This window comes from Panthera onca, chromosome X (assembly GCF_046562875.1).
Source record: "Panthera onca isolate mPanOnc1 chromosome X, mPanOnc1 haplotype 2, whole genome shotgun sequence".
Taxonomy (NCBI): domain Eukaryota; kingdom Metazoa; phylum Chordata; class Mammalia; order Carnivora; family Felidae; genus Panthera; species Panthera onca.
Genome location: NC_138357.1, coordinates 43,593,420 through 43,608,653, shown reverse-complemented (window position 1 = coordinate 43,608,653; position 15,234 = coordinate 43,593,420). Strand labels below are relative to the sequence as shown.

At 34.5% G+C, this 15,234-nt stretch overlaps 1 protein-coding gene across 1 annotated transcript in view; it reads left to right on the top strand.

The window, feature by feature from the left end:
• Nucleotides 1-15,234, top strand: part of IL1RAPL2 (interleukin 1 receptor accessory protein like 2) — a 1,135,143-nt gene that overhangs the window by 842,708 nt on the left and 277,201 nt on the right. Inside the window, exon 6 of the mRNA XM_081792354.1 lies at nt 14,668-14,742. Within this exon, the coding sequence (XP_081648480.1) occupies nt 14,668-14,742 (75 nt within the window). The remainder of the gene's footprint in view (nt 1-14,667; nt 14,743-15,234) is intronic.

The window sequence follows — 15,234 nt, the reverse complement described above, 5'->3', positions numbered from 1 at the left end:
AGGTTAATTTCTCCTCCTTGGAATTCAGAAAAAGACTCAGCCCTGTTAACACTTTAATTTTAGTCCAGTAAGACCCACCTCAAACTTCCAACCTCTCAAACTATAAGATTCTAATAAATGTGTTGACTTAAACCACTAAGCTTGTGGTAACTTGTAACAACAACAAGAATTAAAAGGACATTTACCACTTTTTGTCATTTACTACAGACATTTGTACATGCCTATCTCTAGAACTAGAGTAACCCTTTTGATATGACTCTGTACATTCTTCAAATATGTACTTTTTGTACAAATTTGTACATCCCAAACCCAGCGCACGTGCACACACACACACATACACACACACACATTTTTAGTACTTTTCTATAATAGAATAACTATAAATATGTGTTAACTGATTGAAAGAATGAATGACACCAAACAATCTAAGATTGGATTTTCATCCCACTTTTTGACCTATAGAATTGTGTAGACACAACTAAAGGTATTCAGTCAATCCATCCCCATGCTCCATGAATATGGAAACGGGATATATTTTGAATAAAAAAGAAACTGTCTTAAATAAAACAAAAAAAAAGGAAGAGGGGTGATAGTATGGAGTAGTGGCTATGAGCTCAGACTCAAGAGTCAAGTAGACTTACGTTGAATCCTGGTCTATTTGTATTTATCACCAATATGCTTTTATGCAGATAACTTCATCTCACTGAGCCCCAATTTTCTCATATGTCAAACGTTGATAATGTTAGGAACTACTTTATACATTGTTGTAAAGATTTAATGAGAGGAATGAATGTAAAAGGGCTTGGCATGGAATGCATGCATAATCAGTGTTAGTCATGGTGCAGTGGCAAGAATATTGAACTGTAATTCAGGAAAAGAGGTTTTAGTCTTCTGCTATATCACTAATTTGAAATATGATGTTCAGCAAATCCCTTCCATTTCTGCTTCTTTTAAGTTTTTCATATGTCAAAATAGCTACATGAATTAGACAAATAAGAGGTTGTCTAGCTCTAAAATTAACCATCTTTGAGTATCTTATTATATTCTTAAGCATCACTACCTAGGCCAAATTTCTAGAATCCAACAGATCAGTAACCACAGAATCAAATGAGGAACTTGATGCAAGTTAACAATTAATCCATCTGATAAAGATGTGGTATGTACACACACACGCGCACACACACACACACACACACACATATTATTCAGCCATGAGAATGAATGAAATCCTGACACTTGTGACAACACAAATGGACCTAGAAGTCATTATGATAAATGAAATAAGTGACAGAAAGACAAATACTGTATGATCTCAAATATATAGAATCTGAACAAGCCAAAATCATAGAAACAGAGTAGAATTGTGATTACCAATGGTTAGAAAGCAGGGGAAATGGTAAGCTGTTGATAAAAGAGTATAGCCTTCCATTTAGAAGATATAATAAGTTTGGGGGATCTAATGCAGAGCATTGCGATTATAGTTAACTATAGAATATACTCGAAAGTTGCTATGTGAGTAGACCTTAAATGTTCTCACCACAAAAAAAGAAATGATAATTATATGATGCAATGTAGGTGTTAGTGATCACTGTGATTGTAATCATGTTTCAATATATGTGTGTCAAATTAGCAAGTGGTATACCTAAAACTTATACAATGTTATATGCCAAATATGTCTCAATAAATCTGAAAACTTTCAACTGATCCATTTTCTGTGTTTAACTTCTTATATTTATTTTAGTGCTAACTACTACCTAAGTTCCACGTGAACCCCAGAAGTATATACTATCTTGTATAATTTATTGAATAGTAACCACATTTGGATTGTGTTAGACATCTACAATATAAAGGTACAGGGAGTACTATTTTAGAGAGAGCAGGCAGAACCTTACTTGAGGTGCAAAAGGCAACAATGAAGAAAAAGCATGCTCTGTGAAGGGGGAAAAAAGCCCTACCATCACAATCTCTGTTTAAGTTTCCATTTGCCCCGAGGTTATTTTCTTTTCAAGTTTGAAGGAGTTGTTTTATGTCTGGGCAAATTTGTGCTGAATAATCATTCTTCTCTCCAGAGAAGGGCCCTGTGTCAAGTGGCATTGAGAAGAAATTGCTCTGCCTTTATGCTCAAGATTTCCCAAAGTTCATGCATTGCTCAAAACTCAAATATTAGTGGAAATAAATATGGAATCTAGAGGAAAGAACACCTCAGGGCAACTTTACAGCAGCCCTGACCATTCACCACCCTGAAGGCATATCCACTGAATTGCAAGGCAAGATATAGGCTCTGAGACAGATGCCCAGAGCAGTTGCTAGAGGAGCCCTAAGCTGTGCAGGGGAAATGGACAAGTAGGTCCTTCAGCATTTCCCTGGGAATTTAGCATCTGAGTGTTAAAGGATCACTTATTTATTTGAAGAACTTAAAACTTTAATTTCTATGATTAGTAAAGTCAAATACTTGCAATGGCTTTAAATGATGTCAGGAATATTTTTAATGCAACCAGAACGTGTTTTTTTAAAGAAAGAAATTTAATCCTATGAGCATTTTATCTCCTGTTTGATTCTCTGCGGTTCTCCATAATTTTATCTTTCAAATACACACATGAGAGACATGAGCCATCACCATCAGTAATAGTGACTTACTAAAGGAAATTATTTTTTATGAGGGGTAGGAAGGTATGGGAGATACATATCAAAATATCTGAAAGTTGAACCACCAATGGTTTGAAAACAAATACCCAGATGATTCTGGGAATCACTGGATTTATTTTTTTTTACCTAAATCCATCACTGCCTTTTTATTATAGCTGAAACACCTAGACAATACATATTCTCCCTGGATGTTAATAAACAAACAATATATGTCAGTCTTCCCACTCTTGTTTTAAATAAGTCACAGAATATTAGAGTTTTGGCAGAGAAAATATTTACAAAAATTAATTGTTATAGTGCTCAGTTGATGGAGGTAATAACAGGCCGAAATTAAAATCAGACTTGAGTTTTAATGGGCATTAATGCATTTTTTAAATTTAAAATATACCTGGGTTCTCTTTGCTAAAGTCAATAAGAAGTCAAGGAATTACTCATAATAATGATGGTGGGATCTTGAGGAAAATAACTTTGTTTTCATTAGCCTCTGCTGAAGGCCACCCTGTTTGTTGGCCAACACTGTTGTGAAGACAGTTCAGGGAAGGGACCTGGGGCTCAATATGTGTCTGCTGTTTAAACCCCTACTAAGGAGTAAAGCCTTTAATTTCACATTTAGAGACAATCCTTCAAAGCCATTAGCTTTAAGAGAGAAGGTACAGATGTCTTGCTTATACTAAGGTTTAAATTGCAGAGACTTCTTTGTAGCAAGTTTTGATTAGGGAGACACGGCTCTGGGTGTCTAAAAGCAGGCAGGAGAAGAAACTTCTTCAAAGTAGGATATTCATAAAAGGGAAACTTAAGGCAAAGGAGACACATTATACCCAACACTGGTCCTGTTTGAACTTACAGGTTTAGAGGATTAAAAATGAAATTAAATAATCACTTTTATTGTGTAGTTTTTCCTGTATGCTCATCTAATTTCAAGAACTTTCAGCCTAGTGATCTTAGAAATAAAATACTTGTAATATATGTGACTTGAGATTCACTAAGTGGCTGTAAATGTGTGCATCATAATTCAGAATTAGGAAGTCTATATAGTTAATTCAGAAAGATATATTTCTTTTAAAAGGTTAAAGTTTGTATGATGTTTCCAGAGATCAGCAATTTCTGGATTCATTCTGTGTTCAATTTATGAAATCTTGAAACTAGTCAACTACTTTGACTAGGCTTACCTAATCTCCCTTCATGATTACAGGAAACCTTTAGTGATGTTAACAAGATTCCTGTACCCTTCCTAGATCTAATTTGCTTAGGATCTCAATTTTGTTTCCCACATAAAGACTGTTCCCAAGTCTTTTCCCCCAAGATTCTCAATAAGTTTCCTGGAGGGAAATTGTTTTTAACCATGGGTGATTTTGCTCCACAGTGGGCATTTGACAATGTCTGGAGACATTTTTGGTTGTCACAACTTGGGGAAGATGCTACTGCATTTAGTGAGTAAAGGCCAAGGATGCTGCTAAAAATTGTACAATGCATAAGACAGTCACATGCAACAGAGAACTACCTTGAAATGAAAGTTTAATAGTGTTGAGAAATCCTGCTTCATGAAATCTTTCTTTTCCTGAAGGTATACATGCAGTCTTGGCTAGGGCAGCTCAAAACTTGTTTATTCACACATGACACAACAGAAATACAAAGAATTATAAGATAATATTATAAAAAAAGTATATCCCAACAAATAAGAAAATCTAGAAAAAAATGGATAAATCCTAAAAAAATATGATCTTCCAAAACTTAATCAGAAATTAACAGAAAATTTGGAAAGACCAGTTACTATTAATGAAATTGAATCAGTGATAAAAAAATCCCAACAAACAAAAGTCCAGGACAGGATGGCTTCACAGGTGAATTCCATTAAACATTTAAACAGTTACCTCCTGTTCTTCTCAAACTGTTCCAAAACATAGAAGAGGAAGAAAATTTTCCAAATTCATTCTGAGTCTGGCACTACCCTGATACCAAAACCAGAAAAAGGCAATATGAAAAAAGAAAACTACAGGCTTATATCTCTGATGAACATAAATGCAAAAATCCTCAACAAAATATTAGCAAACAAAATTACATAATACATTAAAAAAGATTATTCACCATGATGCAGTAAGATTTATTCCAGGCATGCAAGGGTGGTTCAATATTCACAAATTGGTCAATGTGATACATCACATTAACAAGAGGAAGGAGAAAAAACATATGATCATCTCAATAGATGCAGAAAAAGCCTCTGACAAAGTGCAGTGCCATTTATGATAAAAACTCAACAAAGTTGGTTTAGAGCATACATAGTTCAACATGACAAAGACTGTATATGAAAAATTAACAGCTAACATTACACTCAATGGCAAACAACTGAAAGTATTTCCTGTAAGATCAGGAACAGAAGAAGTATGTCTGCTCTCATGACTTTTATTCAACACAGTACTGGAAGTCCTAGCTATAGCAATCAGAAAAGAAAAAGAAATAAAAGACATCTGCATTGGTAAGGAAGAAGTAAAATTCTCACTATTTTCAGATGACAAAATACCATATATCAAAAACCCTAAAGATTCCATAAAAAAAAACTGTTAGAACTAACACATGAATTTGGTAAAGTTTCAGTACAAAGTACAAAATTAATGTACAGAAATCTGTTATATTCGTATACACTAATAATGAAGTAGCAGAAAGAGAAATTAAGGAAACAATCCAATTAATGCACCAAAAATAATCAAATACTTAGGAATGAACTTAACCAAGGAGATGAAACAATTGTGCTCTCAAAAGTGTAAGACAATCATGAAAGAAATTGAACATTACACAAATAAATGGAAAGATATACCATTCTTATGGATTGGAGAATTAATATTGTTAAAATGTCCATATTACCCAAAGTAACCTGCAGATTCAATTCAATCCCTATCAAAATAGCAAAAGCAATTTTCACATAACCAGGACAAATAATCTAAAATTTGTATGGAACCACAAAAGACCCTGAATAGCCAAAGCAATCTTGAAAAAGAAGAACAATGCTGGACCCTAAATAGTCAAAGCAATCTTGAGAAGGAAGAATAATGCTGGAAGTATCATAATCCAAGAATTCAGGATATACTTCAAAGCTAAAGTAATCAAAACAATATGGTACTTAAACAAAAATAGAAACATATATTAATGAAACAGAATGGGTGCCCAAAAAATATACCCACACTAATGGTACATTAATGAATGACAAATTCATCTATGACAAAAGAGGCAAGAATATACAATGGGGGAAAGACAGTTTTTTCAATAAATGGTGTTGGAAAAATTGGACAGCTACATGGCAAAGAATAAAATTAGACCACTTTCTTATATCACTCACAAAAATGAACTGAATTTGGATTAAAGAACTAAATGTAAGGCCTGAAACCATATAAAACTCCTAAAATAAAATATAGGCAATAATCTCTTGGACATCAGCCCTAACAACATATTTATGGGTATGTCTCCTCAGGCAAGGAAAACAAAACAAAGAAAAAGCAAAAGCTTTTTTCACAGCAAAATAAATCATCAACAAAACAAAAAGGAAACCTAATAAGTGGGAGAAGGTATTTGCAAATGATGTATCCAATAAGCAGTTAATATGCAAAATATATAAAGAACTTAACTCAACACACACACACACACACACATACACACACACCCAACAAACTGTATGAATAAAAAGTGTGCAGAGGACCTGAATAAACATTTTTCTAAAGAAGACAGAGAGATGGCCAAGAGACACATGAAAAGATACTCAGCATCACCAATCATCAGGTAAATGCAAATCAAAACCACAATATCACCTCATATCAGTCAGAATGGCTAGTATCAAAAATAAAAGAGATAACAAATATTGATGAGGGTATAGAGAAAAGGAAACCCTTGTACACTGTTGGTGGGAATGTAAATTGGTGAAACCAGTGGAAAACAGTATGAAGTTTTCTCAAAAAATTAAACATAGAAATACCATATGATCTAATAATTCCATTATTGGGTATTTACCAAAAGAAAACAAAAACACTGATTTGAAAAGTTACATGCATCCCTATGTTTATTACAGCATTGTTTGTAATAGCAAAGATATGGATGCACCCCAAGCATCCATTGATAGAGGAATGGATAAAGAAAATGGAATATTACTTAGTCATAAAAAGAATGAGATCTTGCCATTTGTTACAACATGGATGAACCTAGAAAGTATTATGCTAAGTGAAATAAGTCAAAGAAAGACAGAAACCATACAATTTACTCATGTGGAATCTAAAAACCAAAATATACAGACTGTTAAATAAAGATAACAAACTAGTGATTGCCAGAGTGGAGGGGGTGAGGAATGGATGAAATAGATAAAGGAAATTTAAAAAAAAACAAACAAAAAACTTGTCCATTAAGCCTCTTTCCTGGGACTTTGATTCTTGATCACAGTGACACAAGGACAAAGAACAAGACACAACACAATACAAAACAGTTAAAAGGAAACATAAAACCAATTATAGTAAATTCAGTTTGTTGATGAGATCAAGAAGAAAGTGCCTTGTAGTTCTTTTTGCCTGTTCAGCTAGACCCAACCTGTTTCCTTTTCTATCTCTAAAGTTTGTTTGTTTGTTTTTGAGAGAGTCAGAGACAGAGTGATTAGTGGAAGGGCAGAGAGAAGGAGAGAGAGAAAAATCCCAAGCTGGCTCCTCCCTGCCAGTGCAGAGCCAAACACAGAGCTTGAACCCATGAAACTGTGAGACCATGACCTGAGTGGAAACCAAGAGTCAGATGCTTAACCGACTGAGCCACCCAGGCACCCTTGTTTCTGTTCATTGTAACCTAAGAGCCCTGTGGAAAGTACCTGTCTTTAGAGAACGAATATCATAGAAAACTTAACTTTGAGATTGTGTTTATTTGTTCCACAGTGTCAGACACTATCTTAATTGCTGGGTTATCTGAGTTATGATACTTGTCTTCCAGGAGCTTAAAAATCTAGTCAGGGAGACTAGACATACCCACATAAAGTGAGGTTTAATTTGTATTCAAAGAAGTGTGTGTTTGCTATGAACCAAATAAGGGGTTCAAAGAAATAGTAAATGCTTTGCAATTTCATTTTCAGCCCAACCAGAGTAAAAATTAGCTTGGGCTTTTTTTTTTTAGGGGAGGTTTTCTGGACAATGCATGACTGGCTTTTGGAGGATAGATAGGACTTGGGATGACACAAAACAAAGTAAAGTTCTTAGAGAATCATTGTGGGCATGGTGAAATCAGACAGAAGCCACTGGAGATTTCTGTGTTACAAGTCAGACAGAAGCTGCTTGACTTTTGAAAACTTATTTGTAAAATGTAATATAAAATGCCTTAGAACAGTGCTTAGCATACAGTAGATGCTAAATAAATGATAACTATGGTAGCTATTATTATTTGTTTTCAAGCTCAGGGAAACTGTTTAAGCCAAGATTCAGAGTTGGAAATTAATGCAATGAGTTAAGGGACAAATGAGGAAAGTAACTTGACCTAGGAGTGATAAAATAGAAGTGTGGGTAACAAGGCAGGAAGGTTTTTTAAAGGTTATATTGGGGCTTTCTTTATGTTCCCAGCTGACAGTATCAGATTTTATCTTCTTGTAAATATAGGAGGCATTGGGAGACTTTCAGTGGCTAAATGTTGTGATGAAAATAGTGATTTTGGAATGTGATTTCAGTGTTGTTGCTGTGTTGAATGGATTTGAAGGGATCCATTTCATTAACCTTAACATACACATTCCACAATGGCTTCATTCATAGAAATTAATGAGTTACTTTATGACCCAAGTGTGCTCATACATTTAGTGTCCTTTGTGTATAGCTGTCCTCCTTCCCACATAGTTCTCTGGCAAGTCTAGTTAAATAGACAAATAAAATTAACAACTCAAGAGGATGTCATCGTATGACAGTATGCCATTATAACAGTATGTAATAGGCAATATGGTCAAACTGATTTATTCAATCAAACAATTCTACTTATTTCTTATACTTTGTTCATGGAAATTGATCAGTCATTTCAGTCAGGTAGAAAAAATCTTTAACTATAATAGGAAAGAGAAAACCAAATTGGACATTCTCCTCAGGAAATTCAGTTAGTGTCAAACACATAAGACCTAGCTTTAGGAAGAAGCAGTCCGGAACAGTAATAGTTTCACTAGTACATTAAGACTACTGTCATGATAGACTCGGTAGAGCAATTACATTTAAGGATAATTAAACATAAGCAGCTACAAAGGAAAATGCAGGGGAGAAAGAAATTGTGGACTGAAACATTAGTACTAAACTGCATTGCTTGCTCTCATTCTTTCAATCAAAACATGAAGCTTGAGCAGCAAATTCAAAGACTAGAACAGACCCCAAATTAGTCCCTATAGAGGTCCAGGATAAGTTTTCTAATAAAAATGTAAATCTTCACTCTGTTGTTCAGGGGCCCTGGTACTAACAGCTCTCCCATTCATTTCTCAAACAGTAACTGTGAATTTCAGATGAAATTTTTAAAAAGAAGAAAGAAATGAGTTTGTTTTTCCATGGCAGCATGTGCTCTAGCTAATCTGCAAATGCTATATAATTACACTGGGTGCTGATAGATTTGTCTCTGGGCTGGTGGTCAGGATCCAGATGAACTGCTACAGTTGCTGTTTTATCATTACAAATGTCTTGCACATCTTGGCAATTACCACGCCTATACATGATATTGGAATTTAATGAGGTTCCACACCCATACATCCCACTGGGATGTGTTAGGGTAAGTGTAAATTCATCCCCTTTTATTTATGGGTTTAGGGGGAAAATGTATGTGTGTGGAATGTCCTACAGGAATCATGTCTCTGTCGGCCATTTGAAACAAAGCCATTCCCATGGATCTAGGAACCTTAGCTTAGTGTGTAGTCAAAGAGGCTAAAACCATTGGTTCAGTATTGAGCACTTGTACCTGTCTCCTGCCTACAACTTTTATCTGTCTTTCTGGCAGTTCTGCAAATGGGGGCTTTTGGTCACAAGGGGGCACCAAATGAGATAATGTATCCCTCATTTAGCTTCATCTCTAAATTGGCCATATTGTAACTATCTTCTTTACTTTACAAGGTCATTGTGTAGACAACATGAACTAATGTATCTGAAAGCACTTTGAAAATTATGAACCGCCTATAAATGTAAGACAATTAATATTATCATTTCTGTTAATAAATATCACTTCAGTAATTGACATGTAACAATAATGAAATCAGGGTAAATGTATCCATAATCTATGGCAGGAGGTGAGGATGAAGAACAATGACTCCAAATTCATATCCTGATAAAAATTGGACAAGATATGCATCTTTGAACATGAAATACAATACTTACAGTTGCTTCCCACCAATCACATTCCAATTAATTCATTTCGAGGCAAGATATAGTTGCAAATAACACTAAGAAGAATTTCTAATAGGCTAAATGTCTATAATCTGGATGTGTAAGGCAAATTGAGAATAATTATACACAGAAATCAAAATTAATTTTATAAATAAAATGAAAGTGGCTAGATTTTATTTAATTTTAGTTTTTTTCATGTTTTGAATACCCAGCATATGCATGTTGTTCAAAATGTAGAAAAAGCATATAGTCAAAATTAAATTTTCCTCTGACTGTCTTTACCCCCCTCCACCATTCTTCAGCCACCCAATTCCTTTCTTCAGAGGATATCACTGTTAATCATTTTTACATGTATCCATTCAGAAATATTACATACTTAAACACATATGTGAACACACATGGGCACATACAAACACACAGTTTTATTTTTATACGCAGGATAGTATGCTATGCACACTGTTGAAAAGTGTATCTTGGAGATCTTTTTATAACAGATGTACAGATTTACCTAATTATTTTAAATAGCTGCATCATATCAGTATATGAAAACACCATATTTTTTAACTACTGTCCTACTGATGGATATTTTGGTTGTCTCTAATATTTTGCTATTACAAAGAGTAACAAAGAACAATGAAATCAAATGTCTTTTATGACTGGATTTTAAGTTCAAATATTTAAATTTTGTTTAAAGTATATCCTTTAAGTTCCAAATAATATTGAAATACCAGATTATTGGGGAGCCTGGATGGGTCAGTCAGCTGAGAATCTAACTCTTGATTTAAGCTCAGGTCATGATCCCATAGTCATGGGATTGAGCCCCATGTCGGGCTCCACACTGAACACGGAGCCTGCTTAAGGTTCTCTCTCCTTCTGCCCATCTCCCCCACTCAGGCTTTCTCTCTCTCTCTCTCTCATAAATAAAAAAATAATGAACAAATATCAGATTATTAAGGGTAACTGAAATATTTAGGTAATGAAAACTATACATATTATATTTGTATGTTTGTCAACATTATGCCCAAATCAGCTCATCACAAGTGCACTCCTTAATCCCCATCACCTTAACTGATTCCCTCACCCACCTCCCCTCTAGTAACCATCAGTTTGTTCTCTATAGTTAAGAGTCTGTTTCTTGATTTGCCTCCCTGTTTCTTTTTTTCTCCTTGGTTCGTTTTGTTTTTTTAAACTACACCTATGAGTGAAATAATGTGGTATTTGTCTTTCTGTGACTGACTTATTTTGCTTAGCATAATACTCTCTAGCTGCATCCATGCCATGGCAAATGGCAAGATTTCATTATTTTTTATGGCTGAGTAATAGTCCATTGTGTGCACGTGCGTGTGTGTGTGTGTGTGTATACATACATGTGTATATACATTTATATATACATGTATATATGTGTGTGTGTATATATACATGTATATATATGTATATGTATATGTGTGTATATATATATATACATATATATATATATACATATATATATGTATTTGTATATATATATATATATATATATATGTATATATATATATCACCTCTTCTGTATCCATTCATCAGTTGGACACTTGGGCTGCTTCCATAATGTGGCTTTTACAGATAATGCTGCAAAAATATTCAGGTATATATATATCCCTTTGAATTAGTATTTTTCCTTTTTTTTGTAAATATCTAGTAGTGCATTGCTAGATAATAGAGTAGTTCTTTTTAAAATTTATTTATTTATTTAAGTAATGTCTACACCCAACATGGGGCTCGAACCCACAAACCTGAGATCAAGAGTCACATGCTTTCCTGACTGAACCAGCTGGGTGTCCAAGGTGCTTCTACTTTTAACTTTTTCAGGAACCTCCATACTGTTTTCCTGAATGGCTACACCAGTTTACATTCCCACCAACAGTGCCAGGAATGTTCTCCTTTCTCCACATCCTCTCCAGCACCTGTTGTTTCTTGTATTATTGATTTTAACCATTCTGACAGGGGTGGAGTGATATCTCAGTGTGGTTTTCATTTGCATTTCCCTAATTATCAGTGATGTTGAGCATCCTTCATGTGTCTGTTGGTCATCATGTCTTAGGAAAAATACCTATTCATTCTGCCCATTTATTTAAATTGGATTATTCATTTTATGTGTGGTAAATTTAAGTTCTTTATAGATTTTGGATACTAACCTGTTATCGGATATGTCATTTGCAAATACCTTCTCCTATTTTGTAGGTTGCTTTTTAGTTTCCTTGATTATTTCCTTCACTGGGAAGTTTTTTTTTTTTTCCTTTAAGTCCCAATACTTTATTTATTTATTTATTTATTTATTTATTTATTTATTTATATTTTCTTAATGTTTATTTTTGAGAGAGATAGGGAGAGAGTGTGTGTGTGTGTGTGTGTGTGTGTGCATGAGTGGGGAGGGGCAGAGAGAGAGGGAGATGGAATTGGAAGCAGACTTCACTCTGTCAACACAAAGCCCACCATGGGGCTTGAATCCACAAACTGAGATCATGACCTGAACTGAAATCGGAGGCTTAACCAACTGAGCTACCCATGTACCCCCCAATAGTTTATTTTTACTTTTGTTTCCCTTGCCTCAGGAGACAGATCTGGAAAAAAGTTGCTATGGCTGATGTTAAAGAGCTTACTGCCTTTGTTCTCCTCTAGGATTTTGATGTTTTCAGTTCTCACATTTAGGTTTTTAAACCAACTTGGATTTATATTTGTGTATGGTATAGGTCATCCAGTCTCATCCCTTGCTGCTGCTATCCAGTTTTCCCAGCACCATATGTTGAACAGACTTTTTCCCATTGGATATTTTTTCCTACTTTGTCAAAGATTAATTGACCATATAGTTGTGGGTTAATTTCTGGGTATTCTAGTCTGTTCTATTGATCTATGTGTCTATTTTTGTGCCAAGTTAGAAAAGTACATTTGATTCTATAAGGACAAGATGTGTTGTAGTCCATCAATAAAAATTTGTTGGAAAAATAAGAACAATTCACTAAAATTTTCCCATTTCAAGCAGTTTGGATATCAGAAAGATGAAGCTGGTGTAATGTAAAGCTCCTTTCTCAGCGAATTTCTAAGCGCACTTTGTTATCAACCACTATTTTGGAAATCTGACCAAATTTATATGTTTTCCTAACCTTACCTGTCATGTGATCAACTTTTGTTTCTTCTTCTCTTCTAAATGAGATGAACTTCCCTTATGTCAATAGGGAATTCCATTGCCAGTCAATTAATGATGGCTTAATGCTTATCTCTTATATGCCCAGCTCTATTCTGTCTCTTGTGAATTACAAAGACATATAAACCATTTCCCTTTAATAGGTAAGAGTTTAGTTGGACAGTTGAAGCAAGTCATAAATATGGAAGCAGTTAAAGGGAATTCAGGATATAAATAATAGCTTGATATAAGCTTTGTCATAAACCATTTTGTATTTGTGTTCCAAGTCCTCTCATTTCTTTCTTCTAGGTGCCTTTCAAATTTGCTTTTTTAAAAATTTCCCTAGATTCCACCATTGATGACTCTTCATCCTCCCTACTACTGTGTTATTACTGCATCCTCTTAGCTTTTTTTGTCTCCTCTAACCCATCCTATATAGGAAGTCAATCATCTTTAGATAACACTTACCTTGAGTCTTTTGTTGCTGTTCTACGAATTTTCAATGGTCTTGTAGTCTACTACATCATGTCCAAATTCCTCTGCATGTTTCTCATGATCCTCCAGAATTGAGCTCTAATTATTCTACATCATGAACAACTTGCTCTTCACTGTACCCCACCTAGCTCCTTCTCACCAGATCATTTTCCTCTGGTCACATTATGCTTGCTAAGTTCTACCTCTCTTCCTTGGTTTGGGTTAATCTTTCCTGAATTTCTTCTTCCTTACTCTCTACCTTTTCCATTCCTTAAGGTCTACATGGAAACCCATTTCCTTCATAAAACTTTCCCCAACTCTGCCAGCTAATTTTGGTCTCTCCCTTCTCCATTCCTTTACCACATAGTCTTATGGCTCAAATGATACAATCTGTCACTAGGTGGTAGTCATTGTTCTATTATTCCTTTCTTTTGGTGTGCTAATTCTGTGTTGATAGTCCTAGATTATAAATTGAGGGTAAATATAAAGGCTTTAATTCCTTCTTCCTTAACATTTGGCACAGGACTTAGTGGACAAAAGTTACTCAATCAGTATTTTTATTCATTATCCTAATGAAGGTACCAGTGTTTTATTATATTGTTTCAGAGGCTGAGTGAAGAATGGGGCATGATTCAGAGGTCTATTAGAAATGTCTATTAGGGTTGTATTTCATTAAGGATATTTAACAACACAAAGTACAAATGAAGATTTGTATAATCAGATGTTTATCTGATTATATATTTAAAATATATATTTCTTTACTTACAAGCTTATAAAAAGCACTCAAAATGGTCCATTGGTTTGATCTTGTTTGAAAGTGTAGCTGTTGAAATGACCTATTTACAGTGAATCAATGGTGCTCTAAATGTGCTGGGAAATGGATATTGTATGGATAGAGTAACAACTCAAGTATGAACGCTATCTAATAAGTGTTTACACACCATCAAGTCTACAAACATTAAATATCATTCACGATAGGATCTTTCTTATCCTGCAATTTATCTCAATTTTTCCATTACCTTCTTTCATTTTCTCTTCTAGCTTTACTCACAGACAAGCCTCCCAAGCCATTGTTCCCCATGGAGAATCAGCCAAGTGTTATAGATGTCCAGCTGGGTAAGTCCCCTTCTGGGAATAATAGATCCTAAACTTGCTCTCTGTTAACAGATGGGGAAAATTACATGAACCAGGAAAGGTTTATTGCCACTGTTATTACATGCAAATCAGTTTGTGTCTGCTCATTTATAACCCTGGAATTCAGTTTAATAGTTTAAGGAAATGAGTTTGAATCGCATCAAGGAATTGTAATACTAATTGGTTCCACTAGGTATTAAATGTGCTATAAGACAGAGCTTTTTAACTCTGTGATTGATTGATTCATAGGTGTCATGCATTGGTGACCAGTACAAAAACTTTTCATGCTTGTTAACCAAAAATTTTCATTTAGAGAACATTAACTCCTGGAGAATAGCACTTTTTAAAATAAAAGAGCCCCTCAGTACAACTTGTAAAATGATTTGATAATATTATTTCCAATGGTACACTACAGGGCTATTTAAAACTTATTTTTAGGTTGAGATCTTGAATATTTATGAATATTTGGTGTTG